The sequence below is a fragment of the Hippichthys cyanospilos genome, chromosome 1 (assembly GCF_059441005.1).
Source record: "Hippichthys cyanospilos isolate Australia breed blue-spotted pipefish chromosome 1, RoL_Hcya_1.0, whole genome shotgun sequence".
NCBI classification, from domain to species: Eukaryota; Metazoa; Chordata; class Actinopteri; order Syngnathiformes; family Syngnathidae; genus Hippichthys; species Hippichthys cyanospilos.
Genome location: NC_142369.1, coordinates 5,065,759 through 5,079,813, shown reverse-complemented (window position 1 = coordinate 5,079,813; position 14,055 = coordinate 5,065,759). Strand labels below are relative to the sequence as shown.

General features: G+C 48.3%; 2 protein-coding genes across 2 annotated transcripts; both read left to right on the top strand.

Moving 5' to 3' along the window:
* Positions 1-869: 869 nt before the first annotated feature.
* btr12 (bloodthirsty-related gene family, member 12) lies at positions 870-8,652 on the top strand. Its single transcript, XM_088429536.1, has 8 exons — positions 870-921; positions 1,787-2,256; positions 2,350-2,541; positions 2,608-2,703; positions 5,267-5,500; positions 7,000-7,147; positions 7,225-7,251; positions 7,320-8,652. Exons 1-8 carry the CDS (start codon positions 915-917, stop codon positions 7,856-7,858), a joined length of 1,713 nt encoding a protein of 570 aa, XP_088285662.1. The 5' UTR covers positions 870-914; the 3' UTR covers positions 7,859-8,652.
* A 7-nt stretch (positions 8,653-8,659) lies between these two features.
* On the top strand, positions 8,660-13,453 carry LOC148428743 (E3 ubiquitin-protein ligase TRIM39). Its single transcript, XM_088429549.1, has 6 exons — positions 8,660-9,916; positions 10,171-10,266; positions 10,342-10,572; positions 10,669-10,816; positions 11,379-11,405; positions 11,481-13,453. Exons 1-6 carry the CDS (start codon positions 9,146-9,148, stop codon positions 12,032-12,034), a joined length of 1,827 nt encoding a protein of 608 aa, XP_088285675.1. The 5' UTR covers positions 8,660-9,145; the 3' UTR covers positions 12,035-13,453.
* Positions 13,454-14,055: the final 602 nt, after the last annotated feature.

The window sequence follows — 14,055 nt, the reverse complement described above, 5'->3', positions numbered from 1 at the left end:
TATGTGACGGCCTACAATGTTGGCCGTAGCTAATGTCTATTTTGTCAAGTGTAGAGTAGTACCTCCCCTGATGAACGCTTATTACAAAAAATTCAGGTCATGAAACGAAAACGAGACATATTGTCTCAAGTTACAAAAGAACAAACATTGTAGGTGTCTACTTTTGTTACAGGGTAGTCTGAAACTGAAAAAAATGAAAAAAAGTGCATCAAGTGCGTGAAATTAAGAAAAAAAAAATCCTGATTTATTGGCAATTAAAATGCACTAATGTAATTCTAATGTGTGAAATGTCACTGTTTTTGATACATTTTAATAATTTATTAATATTTTTTTAAAGGGTTTAGGAGCATTTTGGGGGGGCTTGGAACGGATTAGGCAATTTACATTCTAAAAGTGGTTCTATTTACGAAAAAAAATCACTTTTCAAAATGACTTCCGGAAAAGATTATTTTGGTAATTTCAAAGCGAGCCAAAAAGATAAAAAGTGGGCAAAGGTTCCCGGGAAACCTTTACACCCTTGGTGCGGAAGTCCTTTTCTGGAGACCTGGTATCCTTCGTGTTTTCAAAGCTTCTCAGACAAATTCAAACGGTTCGTTTTAATCCCCCTGCGGAGCTTGCGGATAAGCTAATCATTTGAATCGGGTGTGCTGGGCAGAGAAAACCGGAAAACATGCAGGATACCGGCCCTCCAGGACTGGAGTTCCAGGAGTTTCGCACCTATGCTTGAGCTAGTCTTCATTTCCTTCTTTTCAAGCAGCACGTCTATCGCAAGGAAATTTGACGTAAGGAAAGTAAACAAGCCATGTTGCGTTGAGGTGTCCGCTTTCAGGACGCCGCCCAGAGGGGGGCGGGCCTCACCCGGTATCTGTGGAAGCGGGACGGCTTCATTGCCCAGGGAGCGGCGTTGAGACAGCATGCAGGGTGAGTTTCGCTTCTTTAACTTTTCTTTCTGCTCCATTGGTGCTTCTCGTCACTTTTATTTGCCTTTGGTTGCCTGGCACGATTGGAGCTTTCTGTTATGTTTAACACACCAGTATGCAGATGCTCATGAGGCGTCTTATGAGTTACCCTTCATATATTCATACTAGAATTTCTTTTTTTTTTGCTAGCCCAGAATATTCCTTATTTCCCTCCAAAAGTGGAGCACGTGACAATTTCTCAGTGAAAATCTGCACTTGTCGACGGCGGCGGCGGCAGGTGGAAGCTCCTGTCGTTCCACATTCCTCCCGGTTCCGCTTCCTGCTTGGCTTTTGAGCCAAGTATATATGCCCGTTTGACGTTTAACAATTCCCTGTTCGGCGATCCGCATGAGTACGACTCTAAATGGTGTTTACGATTTGAAAACTTGCGAGGACAAAACATTTCTAGCACAACCATGACCACGCGAGACACCACGAATCTCTCCTTTGCATCCGTGGATCTGGATACGCAGCTGGACATGCTCGCTGTTTGAGAACCTGACAAGTGGTGGCCACCACGTAGCCCCGCCTCTAATTTGGCGCAAATTACAAAGACGCTATTGGCCTGATTTGAATATCTGCTTTGACTTTTGACACACTAGGCAGCAGTCACCCCAAGTCCGGTCCTGGAGCAAGTTTTCTGTGCAACCTTCCTCACCCAACCTGATTCAAATTCTTTAGGAATCTCTGAAGAAGCTCGATTTTTATGCCGGGGAGGGTTACATGGAAAACGTGCTGGATGGGTGCCCGTCCGGACCCGGAGTTGTTTGTTGTTTCCAAACCTGCCGTCTAAAGCGAGTGTCTCCCCGCCGTCTGCCCGATGGCAGGCGCCAGTTCCCCGGGAGGCCGGGTTCTCAGCGAGGACCAGTTCAGCTGCTCCATCTGCCTGGAGGTGTTCGTGGAGCCCGTGTCGACGCCGTGCGGCCACAGCTTCTGCAAGGCCTGCCTGCAGGGCTACTGGGATCACAGCAAGAAGTTCCTGTGCCCCATGTGCAAGAAGAGCTACGGCCGGAGGCCCGAGATGAGCGTCAACCGGGTCCTGGCCGAGATCTCCTCTCAGTTCCGGGGCCTGGCGCTGGCCGGCGGGGGCGGATCCGACGCGGCCGGGTCCTCCGGCCGGGGCTCTTTGCTCAACCTGGGCCCTGAGCCGGGATCCCCGGGCTACGACGGCGGTGACTACGCGCGAGACGGGGACGTCCCCTGCGACGCCTGCATCGGCAGGAAGATGAAGGCGCGCAAGTCCTGCGTCAACTGCCCCGGATCCTTCTGTGAAACTCATCTCAGACATCATAAAAAGGTAGGCCCGTACACAAAACGCTTTCAGAGAAAAATAAATCAATGTTGCCAGGACTCTCGCTTTCAAATCATCCCTTCCCGTCCCGGCGCGCAGGTGAAGTCGCTGACGTCCCACCGCCTGATCGAACCCACCTTCCACCTGGAGGAAAAGATCTGCAAGAAGCACGAGCGACTCGTGGAGCTCTACTGCCGCACCGACCACGCTTGCGTCTGCAGCGCCTGCGTGGAAACGGCGCACAAGTCCCACGAGGTGGTCTCGGCCGAGCACGAGTGGAAGAAGAAGATGGTGGGTGGCGACGGCGGTAATGGCGCCCCCCCACCTGCTCACGTGACCCGGCCTTTTGTCACGCAGAGCGGCCTGGCCAAGAAGCGCTCCGAGCTCAAGCACCTGATCAAGGAGCGCGCCAAAAAGCTGGAGGAACTCAAGCAATCCATAAAGGTCATCAAGGTGGGAGCGCTCGTCAATCTTTTCAAATTGCAAGCGTCTTTTGGCATCCACAGATAACTGCTTTAGAAACGGTTGGTTGTTCCTCCGTCGGGATTGCAAGGGAATGGAGCTTTGTGATGTAAGACGTGAAAGAAAAAACAAAACGAAAGCCGTGATGAACTTGCATTCTTTTTCTGCTGTTTGGAGATCAGAAAAGGGAAATCCTGGTTCAGAAAGTAAAAACCTCGCCACAGGAGCTACAATGATCTGCTGGCCAAACGTTCTACTTTCTGGTCCTGCTGAGTGTCCCATCTCTGTTGCATATGAGCCTGGAAAGGCCAACATGTGGTGTTGCAGCCCAGACAAGGTCAACCCGAGATCAAGACATTAGCAAAAGTGGTATCAAGACAGAGACAAAACAAATACATTTGGAGGTAGAGACCGAGCCAAGATCAAGACTTTCAAAGGTCAGGAGCCAGACAAAACAAATACATTTGGAGGCAGAGACTGTGCCAAGACCAAGACTTTTAAAAGTGGAACTCGAGACAAGACTTCAAATTTTGCCAAGCCCTAGAAAGACCTAGACTTTTTGGAGACGAGTCCGAGACGAGTTCAGACCAAGTTTTTAGAGGTTGAGACTGAGACAAGAACTAGACTTTAAGAAGGCAAGACAAGACCAAAACTTTTAAAGGTCAAGAAAAAAACAAGATCAAGACGTTTGTAGGTCGAAACAGAGAGAAGATAAGATAAAGACTTTGAGGTCAAGACCGATACAAGACAAAGACTTTTAAAGGTCCAGACTGAAACAAGAACAAGATTTCTAAAGGTCGAGAACAAAACAAGACATTTGGAGGCCGAGAGTGAAACAAGAATGAGACTTTTGGAGGCCAGGGCCCAAACAAGATCAAGGCTTTTGGAGGTCAAGACCAAACAAGACCAAGACTTTTCAAAATCAAGAATGAAACGAAAACTAAGCAGACCTAAGAACTAAGCAAGACCAAGTCATCTAGAGGTCAAGACCGAAACAAGACCAAGACTTTTCAAGATTAAGAATGAAACAAGAACTAAGCAGACCTAAGAACTAAGCAGGACCAAGTCATCTAGAGGTCAAGACCGAAACTAAACCAAGACTTTTCAAGATCAAGAATGAAACAAGAACTAAGCAGACCTAAGAGCTAAGCAAGACCAAGTCATCTAGAGGTCGAGGTCGAAACAAAAACAAAACCTTTGGATGATGAGACCAAGACAAGACCAAGACTTCTGGAGGTCAAGATTGAAACAAGAACAAGACATTTACAGGTCGACCCCTAAGCAAGACCAAGACCTTTAGAGGCCGAGACTCAAATAAAACCAAGACCTTTGTAAGTTGAAACCAAGACAAGATTGAGACTTTGGGAGATCGAGACTGAAACAAGACAGGGGCTTGTGGACATCAAGGCCGAAACAAAACCAAAACCTTTGGAAGTTGAGACCAAGAAAAGACCAAGACTTTGGAGGTCACTATTTAAGGTCACTATTTTGGAGGCAAAACATTGTGGTGGTTCCTCTGCAGTGCTGCAGCTGGTGCCAAGGAGCATCACAAGGCCCTGAAAGCTTCTGGTTGCCTTCAAACGCGCCGGTCCGACCGGTGCGACCCGTTTGGAGGAAAAGCCTGGCGTGCTTTTGTTTGCGCGGACCCGATGGGTTGCTTTTGTGCTTTTAATGAGTGGGCGAGTCGCGACTATGAAACGTTAACCTCACTTCACCAGCTCTGTAGTACTCAATGCGGGTTTTTGACCCGGACCCCTTGGAATTTGACCCAGACTTGTCTTTGACTCGGCCATTTGGCTCTGAAAATGTTTTCTTGATTCCACTGGGTTTTTTTTTATTCCTGAAAATATACCCTCATTGAAAGGTTTTCATGAACTCATTCAATACCAAAGGCGTATTTTCACGTTCTTTGTTTTTGTTTGTTTTGAATAGTCCAGACATTCATTTCCAAGTACTGCTATAATATACTTTTTTGTCAAGTCCTTTCATAAAGGAGGGTCTAAACATGGCTGGTGAAGATATGTCCTCATTGTAAGGTTTCACTTCATTAACTCATTCAATACCAAAGACGTACTTTCATGTTTTTTTTTGTTTTTTTTTGCTTGTTTCTTTTCAGTAGCCCAGACATTCATTTCCAAGTACTTATATAATATTTTTTTTTCAAGTCTTTGTGTAAAGGAGGGTCGAAACAGGGCTGATGAAAATATGCCCCCATTGAAAGGTTTTCAGTTCTTAAACTCATTCAATACCGAAGATGTATTTTCACGCTTTTGTTTTTGTCGTTTTGAATAGCCCAGTCCGATAAAATTGGACGACTAACAGCCCTGCATTTTACTGATGCCTTACCTCTCAAAACTTGTCGTTACTCAGGACCGGCGGGGTCTAAAAAACAAGAACTTCTCACTTGCCCTTGAAATTGATCTTGTATTTTTTGAATGCACCAACTGTTGTAAACAGAAAGCGTCTGTGCGTTGAAGATAAGGGATTGATCAAGAATGTAAACATGTGTGTGCGTGTTTGTGTCCCTTGCGTGTGTTTTTTGTATGTGTTGCAGAGCAGCGCCCAGAAGGAGCTGGAGGAGAGCTGGCAGGTGTTTGCCGAACTGCAGCGCCTGGTGGAGCAAAGTCAGGCGGAGCTGGTGGAGCTGATCGCCACCAGGCAGCGCGAGGCCGAGCGCCACGCTCAGGAGCTGGCGAGAGGTCTGGAGAACGAATTGAGTCAGCTGAGGAGGCGGAGTCATGAGTTGGACATCCAAGCCCAAAACAAGGACAAAGTGGTCTTCTTGCAGGTAAAGCAATATCAAAGTCATCCGCATCCTTCATTTGTTTTGAACTCCAGTCGCTTAGATGTGCCAACAGATGACTGCGTTTGACCCAAATCAGGGGTATCCAAACTATGGGTCGGGTCCCAAACCCGAGTCTAAGGCCTTCTTATGAAACCCTAACACAAGAATGAAACCTTAAACCTAGTTTAAAACCCTACATTTAAAACCTAAGTGCAATGTATTTCTTTGAAAACTTAGCATGAAAAAGCAATGTTTGATGTTCTACTTCAAAACCCTAAATCTGGTTTTATAACCTACTTTCAAAACCTAGGTTCAATGTCGTTACTTTGAAACCCTAACTCTAAATTCAAACCCTACTTTTAAACCCTAAAACTGGTTGTAAAACCTATCTTGAAAACCTTGGGTTAACGCCCTCCTTTAAAACCCTAACACTGAGTGAAACTCTAACACTATTTCAGACCCCAAATGTAGTTTAAAACTCTACTTTAAAACCCCAAGTTCAATGTCCCTCCTTTGAAACCCTAGCTGTAGATTGAAAGTCCACTTTGAAACCCTAAACCTGATTCAAAACTCTACTTTATAAACCTCTGTTCAATGGCCTGACTTTGAAACCTCAACCCTCGATTGAAACCCTCTCACTTTTAATCCCTAAACTTATTGTGAAACCCTATTTTAAAAACCTAAGTACTGTATAATGCTCTTCTTTGAAACCCTAACACTAGATGAAATCCTATTTTTAGACCCTAAACCTAGTTTAAAACTCCTTCAAATTCCTGAGTTCAATGCCCTTACTTTGAAAGCCTAACCTTAGATTGAAACCCTACTTTGAAACCCTAACCTAACTAACTCTGAATTCCAACCCTATTTTTAATTCCTAGATTAGTTTAAAGCCGTCTTTAAAACCCTAAGGTTAATGCCCTCCTTTCTAACCCTATCCCTAACCTCTATACACAAGACGAAACGCTGTTTTTAGACCCTGAACCCAGTTTAAAACTTGACTTTTAAAACCTTGGTTCAATGCCGTAACTTTAAAACCCTAACCCTCGATTAAACCCTACTTTAACACACTAAACCTGGTGTAAAATTCTTCTTTATAAACCCATGTTCACTGTCATTACTTTGAAACCCTAAACCGGGAGTAAAATTCTACTTTATAAACCACTATAGTTCACTGTCTTCACTTTGAAATCCTAACCCTAGATCGAAACTCTACTTTTAAACCGCAAACTTAGTTGAAAGTCCAACTTTGAAACCCTAAATTTGATCCACTACGTGAAACCCGAGTATGAAAAAAAACCTAAAAAAACAACTCAAGTTGAAACCATAACCTTACATTGAAATCCTACATTAAAAGCCTAACCCTGGGTTCAAGTTTTCTGAAGGTGTTTGGCCGCCCGTGGTCTAAATGAAGCTTCTCAAAGCACTCTCAAAGAACTGTCAGTGTTGGTTGTCATTCATCCGGATCTCGGATGGGGTCTTTGTTCCCGTTTTTTTCCGTGCAGCACTTGGCCTCCTTGCCCCCCCTCCCGGAGCCCACCGACTGGTCAGCCGTGAGCGTCAACACGGACCTCTACCTCGGGACCATCCGCTCCTCGGTCAGCGGCCTCGTCGGCAAGTTCCAGGAGGAGCTAAAGAGGTTGTATGGGAAAGGTAGGTCCAGGTTGCTTTTCAAAGTGAAAAACCTTTCGACCCGGGTTCTAATGCGGCCTCTTTGTCTTGCGCCTCAGAACTCCGCAAGGTCCAGAATTATGCCAGTAAGTTGCTTCGCGCTGAAAACGGCCGACGCGCACACAAAGTCACCGACGGGTTTTCTGTCGCTCAGCTGAGGTCATCCTGGACCCGGCCACGGCCCAGAAGAACCTGGTGCTGTCAGAGGACGGCCGGCAGGTGAGGTACGAGGAGCGCAAGACGGCCCACTCCGAGGGCCCCAAACGTTTCAGCCCAGCCCTCTTCGTCCTGGGTCGGGAGGCTCTGAGCTCGGGGCGCCACTACTGGGAGGTGGACGTGGGCCGCAAGACGGCCTGGACCCTGGGCGTGGCCAACGCCTCGGCCCGCCGCAAGGGCGACATCACGCTGAGTCCCGCCGGCGGCTACTGGTGCCTGTGGCTGAAGAACGGGCAGGTGAAAGCTCTGGCCTCCTCCCGCCTCCCCCTCACGCTGCCGGCTCAGCCCGCCAAGGTGGGCGTTTTCCTGGATTACGAGGGCGGCCAGGTCTCCTTCTACGACCCAAAGGCCCGCCTGCACCTCTACACCTTTCTGCACCCTTTTACGGAGAACCTGTACCCCATCTTCAGCCCCTGCCTGGGCCAGGATGGCAAGAACACGTCCCCTCTCGCAATCACGCCCGTCAAACACATCTGACTTTGCCAAAGCGTGGAGAAGTCCCACAAAGTTTTCTGGTGAATATCCAAGGGCATAGGTGTGGAACTTCAGTCCTGGAGGGCCGTATCCTGCATGTTTTTTCAACTTTCTCTCTAAAACACACCTGATTCCAACGATTAGGGTCATTTTCAAGCCTCTGCAGAGCTTCCTAATAAGCTAACCATACACACACACACACACACACACACACACACACACACATATATATATATATATATATATATTCAAGTCTGAAAATAGCTCTGAATGAGTTTCGATCCAGAGTTTTGAAAAACTCCTGCAAATTCTCAGTTGCCGTAATTTTGCTCTCCGGACTTTTGATGGGATTCCACCCAGAACCGCCTGAGACACAGAACAAAAAAAATCCTTCAATGTGGAGTCCCATTGGGCTCATTAAGCGTATGCTACGGGCGTCCCAAAATTTTGACTTAATTTTGTTGCGAATAAAGTTGGCGTGATGCTTCAAGACGTGACGGGTAGCATGATGATTTTTTTCTGTCCTTCCGTGGGCCTTTCCATGCTTGTGTATCTGGGTTAAGGGGAGGGGGGTACTGTATATTTTGGGTCCAAGTGTGTGTGTGCTGGTTTCATGTGTCAGTGCGCGGCCGAGCTTCGAAGCGACTGGTGAGTCTCAGACTTAGACAAAAGTGCCTTGTCCTTGTTCTCATTCGCTTTCCTTTGCATTTTGCCGCTTCTCTCATCAGTCAAAAGCTCCGTGACCATTGCGTGTCGTCGCGTCTTCCCGTTTGGTTCCACTGACAACCGACGGGCGACTTAAACGTTGCCCTTTCCACCGGGAGGGCGAACGGGGGAAGGGAAGCTGGGAGTGGGGAGTAATATTTCAAATCACACCAATTGATTTGGGTCCAAACATAAGTTGGCAATTTTAGGACTTGGGATTTATTTGGTTTAAGGTGCTTTTGCTTGGATCACTAGGTTTTAGCGGGGTGCTTCTTACCTGGGGTTTTTCGTACTGGAAACATACCCACAATTATAACAGTAACCTAAAATCAATGGTATCAAAACGAAATCACCAATTCTCACAAGTTTGTACATGTCCATATCATTGGTGATCTTGTCCTGGTCCAGCATCATCAAATTTCAGGAGTTCACCTCTCTTGCTTGATATTTCTTATCAGAGAAATTTGGGACTCGCTCCAAAGCACAAGGTCGGGACTTGAGACTTGTGATGCACTGACGTGTGACTTAACTGCCATTTCTGCATCTAACCCTCATAGCAGGTGGGAAACAGGCCAGAGGGTTAAAATGACGCTGCCTCTCCGCCGTGCAGGGATGTCTTCCCCGGGGAACCTCTCGGAAGAGCAGGTCCACTGCTCCATTTGCCTGGATGTCTTCACCGATCCGGTGTCCATCCCTTGCGGGCACAATTTCTGCCAGGCTTGCATCCTGGGATACTGGAAGAGCAGCCCGCTCTATCAGTGTCCCATGTGCAAAAAGTCCTTCTACAAGAGGCCCGACTTGAGCGTCAACACGGTCCTGAGAGAGATTGCCGAGCAGTTCAAGGAGATGCGGCTGAAGAGTGCGGCCGGGAAGGTCGCCAAAGGGAACCGTTGGAGCGTGGAAAGGCGCAGGAAAGAGGACGAGGAGCGACTCTTGCAGGACGACCATGAAGAAGAAATGAAGACGAAGGAAAAGGAAGTCGAGGAGACGCATAAGCCTCGAGCGGAGCCCCCTGCATCCTCGACTTCTGTGGCCCCTCCTCCGGCATCTCCGTCCTGGCAGGAGGTTCTCTGCGATGTTTGCCTGGGCGAAGGTCGTCCCAGAGCTGTGAAATCCTGCCTGGTTTGTCTGACCTCCTACTGCGAGGAGCACCTTAAGTCGCACGCCGGCAGGTTCACCAAGCACCAGCTGATTGAGCCCGTGGCCAACATGGAGGACCGCATGTGCCCCAAGCACCAGCGCCTCCTGGAGCTCTTCTGCAAGAAGGATCAGATGTGCGTGTGCGTCCTGTGCACGGAGACCGACCACCGGGCGCACTACACCATCCCCGTGGAGCGGGAATGGACCGAGAAGCAGGTGAGTGAAAATGACGCGTGAGGAAGCGGGGCATCTCGGAAAAAAACACGTTTAGCTACCTGTTCCAAAAAGCCAGGTGAACGAGTCGATCGGACCGATTCCCATCGAACGGTCAGGGAGCAGCTTTTCAAAGGAGATCGGCGCAGACTTCACGTTCACACTCAGAGGGCCCATTCGTAAACATCTACTAAATCGATTGCCTCGTTTCTGGAGGAACTTCCAGTGTACTCATGCTGCTGTCGTCGTCGTTCTAGGCTCAGCTGAAAAAGATCCAAGTGGACGTGCAGCAGCTGATCCAGGACAGAGTAAGGAAAGTTGAGGACATCAAACGCTCAGTGGAGCTCAACAAAGTGAGAACTTGAGAAGGTGTTTGGAAAAGCCTCCAAGCCCCTCCTGACTTGGTACTTGTCGGCTTCTGATGGCAGGCGAGCGCGAGGCGAGAAACGGAGGAGAGCGTGCAGGTCTTCTCCGAGTTGGTGCGCTCCATCCAGAGGACTCAGGCCGACGTGGTGGCGGCCATCGAGGAGGAGCGGAGGCGCACGGAGAGACGAGCGCACGATCTGGTGGCTGAACTGGAGCGAGAGATCCAGGAACTGAGAAGCCGCGGCGTTGACCTTGAGAACATGGACAGGACCGACCATATTCACTTCTTGAAGGTGGGCGAAGATGCGACCCTTGCCCACGGCAACTCCAGCCGTGCTGCTCTTTTGTCATTTCCCAGCCAGCCTCCTCTGTGTCTTCTGTTTCCTTAGAACTTCCCGGCTATGAGCGCCACCCCGCCCGTCCGCGACTGGACAGACACGAGCGTTCCCACTGACGTAAGCGTCGGCTTGATCAGGACGGCTGTGTCCAAACTGGAAAGCACTCTCAAGCAAACGGTGGACAAGCTGGCGGACAGAGGTACCGCGTCCGTGTTGGGCGTCATTCATTCATTTCTGTTCCGTCGTCACGAGATCTGAGTTGGGATATCATGGAGCTTGAAAGTTTCTCGAAAAAAAATTTCCTTTTTACTGTTTGAGTGAAGGGTGATGAATGATTCCGAACCCGGCATCCATCAGATAGGGATTTGTGTTAGGAGACTAGATCGGTGCTTCTCGATCAGTGTGCCGCGACAAATCATCAGGCCTGGCTTGATGTCAGGTTCACCTGTTAGACATTTGTGAGAAACTATACACAAAGAAAGAGAAAAGGCATTCAATTTCAGCTCATGCACGAGGAGAGCGGAGAAGGGCTGCATGAGTACAATTCTAGTGCGCTCTAAAGCAGCCTTCCCGAACCCTCTTTTTGCGTTCTCCTCATGCATGGGCAAGAAAAAATGCTTTTCTCCTTGTTTGTGTATAGTTTCTCACAAATATCTGACACCTGGTTTCAACCAACTTTCGCGCAATAATGTTATCGTAAACCCAAACGAAAGTGTCCCAAGCACAAATCTTTCCCCTGTCCTGTTCTCTTTTACCTGTAGAGCTCCAGAAGTTGGTGAAGTACACAGGTATGCCGGGTGCCAGCCCCCAAACGCGCCTGCCTTTGGTAGCCCATAACGAACTAACCATCTTGGCCTCCGCAGAGGACGTGACTTTGGACCCCGACACAGCCAACCCGTGGCTGCAGCTCTCCCAGGACCGGCGGCAGGTGCGTCACCTGGGGGCGTGGCAGGACCTCCCGGATCACCCCGCACGCTTCGACACGGTGGTCATTGTCCTGGGCCGTGAGGGCTTCACCTCCGGCAGGCATTATTGGGAAGTCCAGGTCGGCGAGAAGGATGACTGGTACCTGGGCGTGGCCAAGTCGTCCGTCAAGAGGAAGGGGCGCATCTCGGTGAGCAGCGCCCACGGCTACTGGGCCCTGGCCATGAAGAAGGGCCAAGGATACCGCGTGTCTACCGTGCCGCCGATCCCGCTGCCGCTCGATCCCAAACCCAAGAAGGTGGGAGTGTATGTGGACTACGAGGAGGGCCAGATAGCCTTCTACGACGTCAGGGCTCGCACGCACCTTTACACTTTCAGCGAGCGGGTGAGCGAAAAGATTCTGCCCTTTTTCTACCTGTACTGCTGCGACAAAGCCTCCGACACCGTTGTCATCTGTCCCGTCACCGAGAAAGCCCTGATTCAGCAAAGCTAGAAGGACCTGGCAAAAAACGCCTACTACTCTTCTACCTTCAACGGGTGCTTCGACGTGAAGCCCTAAAAAAAAGAACTGTTTGCTTCCGTCGAGCCTGGTCAGTACTCACAGTTCTTTCTCAGTCCGTGTTTTTGGTTTAGGCTTCAACTTATTAAGAGTAAATTTGAACTTGCGGTAGAGTGATAGCTAACTTGGCTGGGCATGGGCCCAGTGTCATACAAACGTTCAGATGTTTCTCCACGCATGGTCAGTTTGGCTGTCCAACGACGCCTCCTCAGTGTAATGGAATGTCCTGGCTTCATATTGTTCTGAAAGCAAAGGCTGTGTTTCTAAATATAGGCAGGCTTGTTCAATCAAACCGCACCAAATGCAAGTATTTATTCTCTGACCTGTTGGCGTCACGAACAGGTTTCGAACCTGTGCGGGAAAACCCCGTTGGAGTTTGAATCGCAGGAATTGCTCAACAAATGATGATTCGATCCAGCGACGCTTTGCAGAGCTCTGCATTTACCATCAATTAGACCAGGGGTGTATAAATACATCTAAAAACAGTCTAAAAAAGTCAGTCATTGCTTAAATTTTAACATACCCCTGAATTTCTCTAAAATTCTGAAAATTTAGGACTTAAAAATAGGAAAACGTGTCTAATAAACACCATTTTCACTTATTTACATCCTTACCTAGTTTTGAAATCAGAGGCTGGTAAAAACTGTTCAAAAGATGGATCTTGAACAGAATTTTTTTTATTTTTTATTAAAACAACCTGCAAGTTTAGCTAGAAACTTGAAATCAAATCAGCATTTGGCGGGCCACATAAAACTATGTGGCGGGCCGGTTCTGGCCCCCGGGCCTTGAGTTTGACACCTGTGAATTACACGATATGCATTTTCACGGACCTTGTAAAGCTGTCGCTTTTTGTGAGAATAGCGATTTTGTTGCGGCTTCGTCTTTCCAGACGGACACAAAAATCCAGTACAGGATTTGAAAAAGCTCCAATCGTGGTGGTCTCATTGTTTTTGTTTTGTTTTTTCTTAGGGATAATAGTTGCCAATGTATACAAAAGCAGCGGGTATTAAAAGTCTTCACACCTCTGTTGAAAACCTGGATTTTTGTGAGATCCACTAATGAACCCTGTTGAAATCTCACTCCGTGCTTTCTTTGATTCGGAAACTTCCCGCAGATGACTGCTTGTGCTGTAATAGTGTTGCAAAGAAATAATGACTCAACCAGATGAATTTGACACTGGATATAAGTGCTTGGAGTTATGAACCTGGTCTCCTCCGCTGGTTCTCGACAGAAGTGGACGCTTTTCTGCTCTGCTCCTCTCCCTCCCGCTTACCTCCTACTTTGCTGTCTTTGTCGTGTGATGTCTGCTGTGTCCGCTATCATTGTGCTGGACTGCAATATTCTTTTGGACCAGCTGTGTGTAACAGCTGTCATCGCGAAGAAGTTGGCGTTTTGCCTCAAAGTGTAACCGATTGCTAATTCGGCTAATTAAAAGTCCTTTCAGAGTCTTATGCTATGGACTCAAGGTCGGGCACTTTGTTTGTCGGCCTGCTCCCAAAACGACTGTTATCTGGACCCTCTCTCCTGGATGAGATGTTTCCATCGATTACCGCTCCCTACCTCCTCCGACCAAGTGCGCTTGGACCGATCAACAGACAGCACCTTTTCCAACTGGGACAGTATGCTTGGTATATCAACTGAAGGACACTCTTACACACACACACACACACACGCACACATACACAGGCACCATATCAACCGTCATAATTCAACACCTCTGTCGTTCTCAAATTCAACCCACACGATGTGACTGCCGCTTGAGGAAGCACCGCATCTGCCCGCTCCCGGTGGGGACACGGAATTGGCCCCACCCCTCCCCAGTCATTTACATGTTGTGCGAGATATGTTCTAGAGTCTCTCTGTTGACGCCATGTGCGTTTTTTTTTCCCAGACTTGAGCCACTCCCTCTGTTTGTGGGCGTGGCCGAAGCCTCATTGTTATACCTTGTACATGTG